Raw genomic sequence first — 12,733 nt, 5'->3', positions numbered from 1 at the left:
CCTGCTCCATTCATTACAGTAGACTTTGAACTGTTTAACACACCTATAGGGGTTATCCCAGTCGTGTTGCATTGTCTTTGTTGACGGGTTGCTCCCTGCGGTTCTGTTTTCTTTTTGTTATAGCAGTGTCACTGGTTACTGATTTTCCTTACCAGGCACTTTTGAAGTTGTACTGGTCTGATGGGGTTGCAGAGGGGAGGAGCTGGTGTTAAAGCTACAGGTTTAGTTTATTTAATTGTGAGCAGGGCCTTCCTACCTATATATGTCTGTTATTACCCAGTTTTGTTCTATTAATGCTTACAATTGTAAAGCGCAACGGAATATGCTGCGCTATATAACAAACTGTTAATAATTTAAGCGCCAGCTCCTGCAGTCCCATCTACAACCCCATAGTCCAGTGTCCCACAGCATGATTCAGAGAAAAGGATTCAACGGTAAGTAACCAGAAATCCTCTTTGTGCGAGAACAAAACGTGGTTTAATGGAGTGTTGTTTATAACACTAGTGATACATTTTAGCTACATATATAATGAGCCCCTGGGATTTGTTTTTAACATTGTAACTAAGAGGTTATCTCATATCATCTGACTTCTATTACAACTTTGAATCTGATGAATTGTATGGGCAAGGTTTGCATACCACTAGCTCTTATTCCATGGAAGCAGCTTTTATATACTTATTGTCACAGGGGACTGGAAAGCCACTGCCATTGGCCAGATGGCTTTGTCATAGTGCCAGCTATTGGGTGAGCATGTACATTGTTTGAATGTAAACACAGCAAAGTGTGAGGTTATGATTAGTGCAGAGGTTCCCGAACTCAAGGCACCCTAATAGAGCATACACACGGTCAGATTTGTCAGATGAACGATTGAACGATTTTTGACTGCATTAAAATGAATGGAATCGTCCAGGTCTGACTGCAAACACGTCAGATATCGTTATCTGACCATCGGGAACGCGCATCGTTCATCTGACAGATATGTCAGATTTTCAGATATGAACGATTTTTTTAAATAGTTATCGTTCAGATCTGAAGAAAAATCTGACTGTGTGTATATGCACCATAACAGTCCAGGTTTTAAGGATAACCATACTTGACCACAGGTGACTTAATTAGTGCCTCAGTCAATTTGATTTAACCACCTGTGCTCAACCATTGATATTTCTAAAACCTGAACAGTTGGGGAGCCTTGAGGACCGCATTTGGAACCTCTGGCTTAGTGTATAGCAGAAGCTTCAACATATAAAATACTCCCGGTTTATGGCTGTAGATTAACTTGAATTAAAAGTCTGTTCATATGCTATTTATTTTATATATTCTAAAGCAGTGGTTCTCAAACTCGGTCCTCAGGACCCCACACAGGTCACTTTTTCAAGGTCACCCAGCAGGTGCACAGGTGTATTCATTACTCACTGACATGTTTTAAAAGATCAACAGGTGCAGCTAATTATTTCACTAGTAATTATGTGAGGAGACCTGCAAAACATGCACTGTTTGGGGTCCTGAGGACCGAGTTTGAGAACCTGTGTTCTAAAGACACCATACACACGTGTGGGGAACAGGGAATGGATTGTTTTTGTTATTCTAAAAGGTTATATCAGATGAGGAAAGAATGTCTTAAAAAAAAAAAAAAAAATGACTGCTGAACTTAAGGTGTCCATACACGGTGCGATGTAGCGTGTGGCCATGGCACCCGGAGCATGTGTGCTCTACAGGTAGGGGGCATATCCAGCATGTACCCCCTCACACAGCTCTTTTCCCCTCAAACACACACAACACTCCCCCCGCTCAGACACCCCCCACAGCTCTCCCCCTCACTCAGCTCACCTTCCCTTACACAGCCCCCCTCACTCAGCCTCCCCTTGCGCACACAGTGCTCCCCTCACACAGATGAAATCCTCAGCTCACCGTCCCTTACGTAGCCCTCACACAGTGCTCCCACTCACTCAGCTCCCCTTCCCTTACACAGCCCTCGCACAATGCTCCCACTCACTCAGCTCAATTCACCTTCCCTTACACAGCCCTCCCCCCCCCCCCCCCCTCACTCAGCTCCCCCTCATTCGGAACACCCCCACAGCTCTCCCTACTCACTCAGCCACCCCCTCATACAGCTTTCCCCACTCAGTGAGATCTGTCCACACAGCGCTCTCTCCCTCCTCACAAAGATCTCCCCTCCTCACACACATCCAGCTCTTCCACTTAACATTGCTTCCGTCCCCTCCCTTCACACACACACACTAGCCCACCTTAGTTCTCCTCCCCCCTCTCACTGTTGCAGGGGACCGGGGATCAGCCATCAGATGGGGGGCGGATCATCTGCTACTAAGCAGAGCCTGCAGCACATAACCTCCATACTAGGGGTGTGGTGTGGGTGGAGCCACAGGTGTCGCTCTGCCCACACCATGCTTCCTGCCTGGAGGCACTGATCTTTTATGTGCTTAATGGTGCATAGACACTGTCACATGAACGATTTTACCAACGATTGAACGATTTCTAACTGCATTAAAATTAATAGAATCGTCCAAATCTGACTGCAAACACATCCGATGTCAGATATCGTTATCGGACAAGCAGGAACGCACATTGTTTATATGACAAACATGTCACATGTCATATTTTCCTTCAGATATGAACGATTTTTAAAATAGTTATTGCATACCTCCCAACTTTTCATCCTCCCAAGGAGGGATGTGGCCAAAAAGGGGGTGTGGCTTATGCAAAAGGGGTTCAGCCTACTGAAACCAGGCGGAGCCTCGCGGCTTCCCGTTTTCGGCACAATGGGGGCGTGCCCAGCACTGTCCGAGATGCTGGGCAGCCCCTCAGGCTCTCCCTACACGAGTGAACAGATGCCGTGTCTGTTCTCTCCCTGCACACCTGCTGCTCTGCTATGCAGAGCAGCAGTTTGTGCTCTACCCAACTCCCACCCCCCACCGCGGGACACTGCGGCCTGCGGGTGGGACAGAGGGACAGCCCCAGAAAAACGGGACTGTCCTGCCGGATGCAGGACAGTTGGGAGGTATGGTTATTGTACAGATCTGAAGGAGAATATGACCGTGTGTATGCACCATTAGGCTCTGCTCAACAGCAGGTGATCCACCCCCAGTCTGATCTCCGGTACCCTGGATGGAGCAGGAGCTCCACTGGAACCACCCTCACTACTCCCCTGGTAGGGCAACTGCCGATCCGTCGGCAGATGGATAGTGCTATCACCGCCGGCAATTGTGCGGTCCCCGCAGACCGTACAATATGCCGGCTTCCCCCTCCTTCATCTGATTGGGATCGTACATCGCATCCCAGATCAGATGGTTTTGCAGGAAGACCTGGGGATGCGATGTACGACCCTGCAGCACGATATCAGGTACGATATCGTGCCCATACATGGCATGATATAGCACCTATATCGTGCCGTGTATGGGGACCTTTACTCTGCAATATGTAAAGGGGTATAATCAGTGATTCTCAAACGCCGTCCTTGGGACCCCACACAGTTCACATTTTCCAGGTCACCTAGCAGGTGCACAGGTGTATTCATTACTCACTGACACATTTTAAAAGATCTACAGGTGGAGATAATTATTTCACTTGCGATTTTGTGATTATACCTGGAAAACATGCACTGTTTGGGGTCCTGAGGACAGAGTTTGAGAACATGTGTTCTAGATACATTGTCATCTTTGCTGTGCAGACCCACAGGTGCCACTTTTCTTCAAGTTAAGTATTTACTATGAAGTGATGTTATCCCTTGCCACAACAGCATGCTCTGACCTGTTTGGATTTCAGGCCCTAGAAAGGGGTGGAGTTTCAAATGTGCGTTTCTGGGTAGCATTAGATGAGGGGCTTATTTTGTCCTGATTTTGCATGTTTAAATGTTGGGAGTTATGCATCACCCCTACTGTCTATTTAATACCATAGGGCAGAGGTTCTCAAACTCGGTCCTCAGGACCCCACACAGGTCTTTTTTTTTCCAGGTCACCCAGCAGCTGCACAGGTGTATTCATTACTCACTGACACATTTTAAAAGATCCACAGGTGGAGCTAATTATTTCACTTGTGATTCTGTGAGGAGACATGGAAAACATGCACTGTTTGGGGTCCTGAGGCCCGAGTTTGAGAACCTGTGCCATAGGGGGTAATACTGCCCTTAAAATATTAGTCATTAATGCTTGTGTTCCACAAATAAGGGCACATACAAGATGTTCTTTCTTGGAACAAATAAGAAACTTGTGCTGGGTATACACTCAGCTGACCAATGTGCCACTCGAGCAGCCGATTTGTAAGCAATACACACCAATCGGCCACTCAATATGTCTAGCCTGATCTCACAACTAGGGAAGCATTTAAAATTTATAATATGGACCGTGTAAGGCGCAAATAGAATAAGGATATTTATTGGGTCATTTGTAAAGGGTAATAAAAAATTAGGAATTACATATATGTGGTAAAAATAATCCTATTGAAACAAGGATTAAAATTCAAACATAGGAATAATAAAACATTTGTATAGAATGATATTATGTCCCTCTTATATGAGGCCAGAATCCCTATATTAACAATGGTGTACTTGCACCCTTAATAGGTGGATGAGTTAAAACCTAAATGATAGCAATGTTAATTAAAATATTTAAATAGACACTCATCTGCTCATAATGCATAATACACAGTGATTTGGGTAAAAACTGTAAATAGGTGAATATAGTCCATGCCAATTACAGCAAACATAAAATTCATGAAATGCCTTTATACAAATAAGTTGTGGAAAATGGAGTCCACTCTAGTCAATGTCTCATGGGTCCTTGGTGAGTGGAAACACAGAAAAAATATTTTCCCAAAGTCTAAAAAAAAAACGTCGGTCGGTGCATGCACCTCCTATCTCCGTGCCGGTAAAGACAGTGATGTCGGTCTTTGCTGGTGTGTTGTTTCTTGCCTCCTTGCGGTTGCTTTCCGGGTCCTATTAAAGATGTTGGAGACCTATCCCAAGTGGGTCCCGTGATGTAGCAGCCGGGGCGATGGAAGTATTCGGCCGCTGTGGAGGGATGGTTACCAGCGGTGTGCGTGCACGTCTCAGTCACCGTTGGGTTCCCTCTTCCGGGTAGCGTTCTGTGCAGGGGGCGTGGCCTACGCGTTTCGCCCTTCCAATCAGATACGGGCTTCTTCAGGACTGTGTGTCGCAAAATCAGGTACATAAGTACCCAATACAAATCGTCTTGCATATCGGCTTACAGTTCAAGAGCGCACCGGACCACCTATAAACTATCCTAGGCATTTAAAATTGCCTGGCCAATTGTGATGTCTGTGTCGGCGGGTCTCCCGTACACACAGCATTGGCTGTGCTGCAGGGCCGACCTAATATGTCTGTGAACGACTGTGTACACCCCTGCTGATGCACTTGCGATATATATCGTTCATCGATCAAACAAAGGATATAATGCCAAGTGTTATATCATTGTTACAACATGTGTAACATGTTATTGGAGTGTATCTTCTGTAAACAAATATAGGCATGGGTCTGCCTTGTCATACTGGATCATGTTGGGTTACAAGGTGTGGTTTCCCTATCAATTGACACAACATAAAATTAAAATCCATGGGAGCCATCAGTTGTGAACAGTAATGTTTGTAAGGGATGATTTGTATGTAGCATTGAACCTTTACAAAGCTCTCAAACTCTCTCACATAGGGGCATATTCAATAGGCAGCGAGAATAGCAAAAAACCCGCACCTGCAAGGTTTTTCCTGCAGGTGCGGATTTTTTGCTATTCTATTAGGTGCGTGTTTTGTTTTAAAAGAAATGCGCCGGAATGTTTTTATTTACGCACCTCCTGAGCAAGCGCGATTTTTCATAAAATCGCTGATATTAGGAGAAATCACCGTGACTTGCTCTGACACCCCTGAGGACTAAATAAGCAATTGGAAGTATCTAATTAGCTTAATTACTTACTTCTGCAGCGCTGTCTTCTGCATCTTCTTCTTCATCCAGCGTCAGAAGCCGGCTCTTATGCAGCAGCGGTGAGTATGTCAGTGTGTGTGGTGTAAGTGTGTATGAGTGTGGTGTGTCGGTGTCACTGTGGTCCCCCCGGAATGGGCACTGGGAGAACGACATCTCCCAGCAGCCTTTGCCCCTCCCACCATTCCTCGGGACTCCCAGCAGCCCCCTCTCCAGTAAGAAGAGAGAGGGGAAGCCACCGGGAGCCGCGGAGAACCCTGCGCAGGTACGTTTTTTAAAATTAATTTTACACGGCGCAAGGTTTTCGATGATGAAAACCCCACATCCACTATTTTTTTTTAATTGAATCCCGTGGGATTCTGAAATTGAGCACAAGGATTTAGCCTCGCGCCCAATTGAATATGCCCCATAGATGCAAATGTGGCACAGTCTACTCTGGAGCGATCCAAACTAATTACCTGCAGACATCACTGACCACTAGGTCATTCTGATTTGCTTCGTTACAGAACTGTATGTGACAACTGCCCGAAACAAAAATAATTTTGTGAGTTTATTTACGTTAGATTTTGGTGGGGGTTGGTCAATGATGTACTCTGAAGCGAGTGTACAATATCAGTGCATAATAAGGAATGCAGAGTGACTTGTGGTTACACAGTTGTAGTATTGCGTCACAACACACAAAGATTTAGGTTATATGATCCACAGAGCCACTAATCGTTTGTTGTAGACTGCAGACTTCCTATGGCAATAGTGGATATACATATACAGCCTTTTGTGGCTACAGAATTTGAATTGAAACCAGCACACTTGTTTTCATATTCCTATAATATAGGGGTTACTTTATATAAAAAATAAAATAAAAAAAAAATTGTATTTATAAATTATATGGCTATGTATATGTAAATGCAAGTCTTTATTTATTTGCTAATGTCAGAAACACACGGATGTATTCATGAATAACTGCAGAAGTTATAACGTGTAGGCTGCCAGTGGTCTAATTAGTTCCACAGTCGCCACTGCTCTTCTCGTACTTTGGGCTTTCGTGCCAACTGTGGGTTGAACTGAGAATTGTATCGTCTCTTTCGGTCATCCATCTCCTGTTCTGGAGGTTCCTTCTTACCCGACAGTAAAGCTTTGGCACGGGCCTTCTCGGCAGCTTCTCTCTTCAAGCGCTCTTGCCTCAGCTGTTCAATGGATGGTGTGGATGCCCTACATCGAATACAAATAGTAAAGCCAGCATTCATCTTAACAGATTCCCAACATTAAATCTTCAAGGGCAGACATATTCCTTTCTTAGGTTTAAAGTAGGGATGTGCAGGCTCGGTTCTACTCGGTTCCGTTCGGTTTTTTATACCGAATCTTATTGGCTATCCAAAACTCGTGACAGCTGATACCCAATAAGATTCGGTAAAAAAAAACGAACGGAACCGAGTAGAACCGAGCCTGCACATCCCTAGTTTAAAGGTATGCATGGGACGCACATTATTGTCTTCTAAAACATGCACTACCACCTACATCAAATATTTAGCTAACATGCTCTTTTTTTTTTTGTTTGGGAAAAACAGATAAGCACCTGAAACTATGGCCATTGGTAGGTTAACCATCAATGCTACTATTGGTGGTTAACATCGATGATATGAACCATCAATGGTTTCACCCACCAATGTAATCATCCATGCTCAATTACTCACAAGACCAATCAGGTGGGGGTGGAGCTAAGCTCCATGTCCCAGCGCCAAGAAGAAAATAAAATAAAAATTTGGGGCTCTGTACCATTGATCGCAGAAAGACATTGGAGCCCTCATCAATAGTAAAACCATCTGCCATTGTTGGTTAGCCACTGCTGGTCGATGGCTATCTCTACCTGGCGCAGCTTCTGCAAGAGCTTGTGATAGGGAACATAGATTGTAAGCTCCACTGGGGCATGGACTGATGTGAGTGGCCAAATATTCTCTGTAAAGCGCTGCGGAATATGTGTGCGCTATATAAATAACTGGTAATAAATAAAAAATAAAAATAAAATATTTGTCTGTTGATGCTGGTACTACAGCTTAAAGAAACAGGCTCAACTAGAACACATTGGGCCCAGTGCATAGATGGAAGTAAAACGGGTGTACAAATGTGTATATGTGGAGTTGTACACATCTGTGCCTCTAGCCATCATCATCAGTGCGGACTGGCACCTGACCTAGAGGCAAAAGATAAGCCTCCAAACAGGTAGATTATCTGTTACATTCAGGACTGCATAGACCGCATCTGCAGGAACACACCCTCACTGCACTTTGCCTACGTGAGAAAAGCTTATTTGCTCATAAGTGTAGATGCGACAGAAACACGTAATGTACACTCAAACCTTTTTTGTACACAGCTTGTAAAGTATTGTTCACCTCTATTATAAAGCACTTCATGAACAATTGTGCACAGTTTTCTGTTGCGTTGTATTGCACATACCTCCGTTCCTCATTTCTTCTCTCTTTCGTTTTTTTATGTTCATTTCTTTCCGAGTATTTTCTTTTCTCCCCGGTTTTCTTTTGGAGGTATTTCTCCACTTCATTCATAGGATCCAGCTTTCCTTTCAGCTTCTCATCCTTTATAGTATCATCAGCTTCCTTCCTGGTACGGGACGGGGCCTCCTGGTACCAAGGCCGGCAGGTCTGGGCTTCTGATGCACTTTGTCCCAAGTATGTGAGAATTCCTAACGCTTTTTCCTGACGTTCCTGCAGAAAATGAATGTGGTTTTCTAGATCAATATTTCCTGCATACAGCTAACAGGAAAATACAGAATAACAGGTAGCAGAAATTACACCTTTTCTTTTTGCTTCTCTTCCTCATACTCTTTATTTCCTCGGTTGGTCCCTTTGCCTTCCTCCACATCTTGGAAGAAGTTAACATGGCCAGTGTCTTGTCTTACTTCCACCACCGATGTCCTACCGGATGCATCTGGTAATGAGAGCCGAGCCTTTTTACGCAGGAAATCAGTGCGTGCCTGAAATGTAATTGAAAAAAAAAACAAAAAAAACTTACAGCTCTCTATTAAAAAGGAAACCATTACTTTAAGGGGGCAATGCAATTGTTGTAGATGCCCCTGTTGGGCATCTAGATGAAAAGGTGCCCGAAGGAGCAATTCAATTGTTGGTCCATTCAAGTTGCGGGCGAAAGGGGGGAATACACATTTCTTCTTGCAGCCTCCTGAGATGTCGAGAAGAAATGTGTCCAAAGTCCGTTTTTTTGGGCGCCCTAACCACTGCTTTAGACGCGGTGCTTGGCTAAACCCGATGCTTGTAGACGCGATTAATACCAATGGGTGCCCAAATGGTGATGAACATCGAATTGCTCCATCAGGCACCAATTCGTAGAGATGCCGAGCAGGTTACGTCGGCAACATTTCAATCACGGCCTAAGAATATATATATTGGATTATTTTCCCACAGATAGGGTGTTTTATTCCTTAATTACTGTATCCAGCATTTTTAAGTCTCCTGACATTTGTGAACTAATCTTTTGTAAAAGATCACTGGTTCTAATGGACTTTCTTCTCAGAACCCGGAGCCCGAGGAATCAGCTTTATGACAGAAATGTATATGCACTGACTGTTAGTACCGCTTGAACATCTTTAGCACTGACCCGCAGAGAAGCAAGCAGCACTTTGTAAATAAAGGCCTTAGTATTTATACCAAATAATATAAAATGATTGTAAAAATAAATATACTAGTTGGTAGCACACAGTTTTGCAAAAGAGGAAATATGGGCCAAGAGACCGTTTTTTGGACTGTGTGCAGTAAAGCGCATTTCAAATGTCTAAATCTGCATTTTGCAAATGTAGGTATAATGTGAGTAGATGAATGCTACACAAACTGTGGGCCTGATTCAGCAAGCATCGTTATTCTGACAATACGTACGCACTGCAGTTGCTAATAGCAGTGTTATGCAAATGTTAGCAATCGCGATGCGATCACATCCTAACATAAGGACGTAGACTACCCCTTACACCCATCCGTATACCTGGGCAACATAGTGAATAAATGGGAACATCAAGTAACATCGGACCCATACACACAGTTAAGGCAGATCAGACCTCACTCAGGAATTGCTAACTTCAGTGCACGCTATGAGACCTCAGGCTGCGTATGGTATCGCAGTGTATAATTTATGCACGCCCCTGCAACGGCGTCCAAACGCACAGGCACGCCTGCGTTTGCCCGACCACCCCCCGTCACCAGCCACAAATGGCACTTCCTATCAGTCACTGTGCTCTGGGTCTGCGTAGCCTCTGCAAACGCAGTACCCATCGTAAGAGCTAGTTTGCATACGCAGAGCTACAACATCGGCCGAGTGCGTTCTCTCCTGTGCGTTCCTTGCGGAATCAGGCCCTGTGTACGTAGTTGAATTAAATGATGCCAACAGTCACTGCATCACAAAGTTAAAGTACATTCTCACAAGTGTGGATGCACTGGAATTTATCATGCCGTTTTAATCTGCAGTGTGTTTGCCAATGTGTGTTTTTGCTAGTTTTTGCAAGGTAACTTAAATCCCCCTGAAATTAAAGGAAACAAGATTTAATGTAATTGTGAGTGCGGTTTAGCACGGTACACCAAAATGTTAGCGCAGGTCACCCACCCTTCCAAGCCAGGTAACACCTTGATTAGCAATGGATAAAGGGTGAGACAATTCTAAAAACAATGCAGTATATAGTAATGTCCCCAGAGAAGTTCTGCTGGAAGCTTTAAAGGTAAAGCAAAACACATGCTGGGATCAGGTATTATTACTGCCAAGAATTTGTAAGGCTAGGGATTGTCAGATTCGAGAAAAGGGAGCATGACAAAGGGGGGGAGGCCTCAACTAAACCATTTTTATTATTACGTTTTCAGGCCATTTTCTTAACACACTGGCCAACCTGTGGCTCTCCAGCTGTGAAACTACAAGTTCCAGCATATCCTCACACCCACTAGCTGGTAAAGCATGCTGGGACTTGCAGTTTCACAACAGCTGGAGAGCCACAAGTTGGTCAGACATGCCTAACCCTAACTTTCCACTCCCTGCACCCTAAACCTTACATCCCCTCCCCGATGCCTAAACCTAACCCCCCCAGTGCCTAAAGCTAACCTAACCTGGGGGGGAATCGGTATGGGAGGAGTGGCCTGTTAGCCAAAATTACAGATATAAAGACAGTCCTGTTAAACAATGCCCCAACTCTCCCCCCAAAGTACCTGTGAGTGTGTGACTTTGCGCCTGTCTCTTTAAGGAGCATGCGCAGTTCTCACCTCCTGCTCAGCGAGCTCCGCCCTCTTCCTCCGCACCCGCTCCTCCTCCGCGGCCTGGGCCTCGTCCTTCCGCACCCGCGCGACGTTGTCCTTGTTGCGCACGTGCCAGCTCTTCTTGGGCAGAATGTTCATCCTTCTGGCGCAGGATCAGCAGCCCGTCAGTATGTGTGATGCTCCGCCCCTTCTCCGGCCGCAGCGATACTACGGCGTCGTGTATATGACTGCTATATGTGCACAGCGAGTAGGTCTGTCTCTCCGTCTCCTGCTTGTTGTTTACATACAGATGATTTCCTCACTAGCGACGTTCGAGATTGGCTGCGGGTTAGCACGTCATATTAATGCGCCTAGCTCTCGCGATTCGTGCAGATGTCTTATTGAGGTAGAATCACGTGAGGGGAAGTGATCACTTTGAATTCCATGAGCAGCCATTTTTGAAGCTGGAAAGCTGGAGTGTAATGATGATGCTAGCTGGGTTTCTGCCACCAGTAACAGTAACGAGATGCAGTGGGGATACGGGTTCTTGTGTCGGTGATTTGTGTTATACTCGTTTTATTCTACTTTGTGTTCAAATGGATGTCACACATTATCAGTGATAGTGCAGTTGCTAAGACAGTTACAGTCAGCTATATATACTGCATACTCCCGACATGACCCCTTCCAGGAGGGACAAAATACTGTAATCTTGGACTTAATTTATGATTGTCATTACATCACGCCCCATTTCATCGTGCCGATCCACTGGGGATGGTTGTTGCTAGATCCTATTTGGAGAAGGACCTCTGTGACATTGCATGTAACCACGTGACCACTGCAGGAGGACCGGACCACTCCAGTGTTACCATCCATGTGGGCATAGAGGGGGCATAAATTATTTGTCGAGCGCAGTGAGCCCCTGTGCCCGAAGCGTGGCGAGCGTAGCCCGTAGCGTTCTCATCCTTGTACCTCCCCCTTTGATCGCAAGTCACGTCGGTGTGACATCACAGGTGTATTGCAGCACTCTATGGCCATCGAAGGGGTCACCATCGATGGTCTCCACCAATGGTGCCATCAGTGCTTAGCATTGATGGCATGAAACCAACGATGGAAATCATTTAACGATTCAACCATCTGTGGGCATTCCTACTGGGGGCGGCAGACAAATCAGGAATGGGGGTGGGACTGAGCAGCGTTAAACTCCATATACCTGTGCCTGAAATAGAAATAAAATAGTTCTCCACCATTGATGGCAGACAGTGAAGCTATCAGATCTCTGCCATTAATGGTCATTCCGCCTCACCAATGTATGGATTATGCAATTAATTGTAAAATAAATCAAACAATTGTATTGCTTGCTCCATCTTTTTTCATGACAGTGCATAATTCCTAATCTAATTTACACATTGTTTGGTGGTGTTACTTTCCATATAATTATCTTACAGTACTTCGCACACATGTAGAAGGCAGTTTCAGAGTTGAAGGCAACTTTGGGCCTGATTCAGACCCACTCGCAAGCGGCTGTCCGCTCGCAAGTGGGTCGATGGTGTGCACT

General features: G+C 45.0%; 1 protein-coding gene across 1 annotated transcript; it reads right to left on the bottom strand.

The window, feature by feature from the left end:
- Nucleotides 1–4,361: 4,361 nt before the first annotated feature.
- LENG1 (leukocyte receptor cluster member 1) lies at nt 4,362–11,557 on the bottom strand. The gene is made up of 4 exons (XM_088450998.1): nt 11,206–11,557; nt 8,751–8,930; nt 8,396–8,661; nt 4,362–7,153 (listed from the first exon to the last, which is right to left on the bottom strand). Exons 1-4 carry the CDS (start codon nt 11,335–11,337, stop codon nt 6,943–6,945), a joined length of 789 nt encoding a protein of 262 aa, XP_088307124.1. The 5' UTR covers nt 11,338–11,557; the 3' UTR covers nt 4,362–6,942.
- Nucleotides 11,558–12,733: the final 1,176 nt, after the last annotated feature.

This window comes from Taudactylus pleione, unplaced genomic scaffold (genome assembly GCF_031769625.1).
Source record: "Taudactylus pleione unplaced genomic scaffold, aTauple2 ptg000535l, whole genome shotgun sequence".
In the NCBI taxonomy this organism is placed as follows: domain Eukaryota; kingdom Metazoa; phylum Chordata; class Amphibia; order Anura; family Myobatrachidae; genus Taudactylus; species Taudactylus pleione.
The sequence above is the reverse complement of the archived record's forward strand: the minus strand, read 5'-3'. Positions and strand labels throughout refer to the sequence as shown.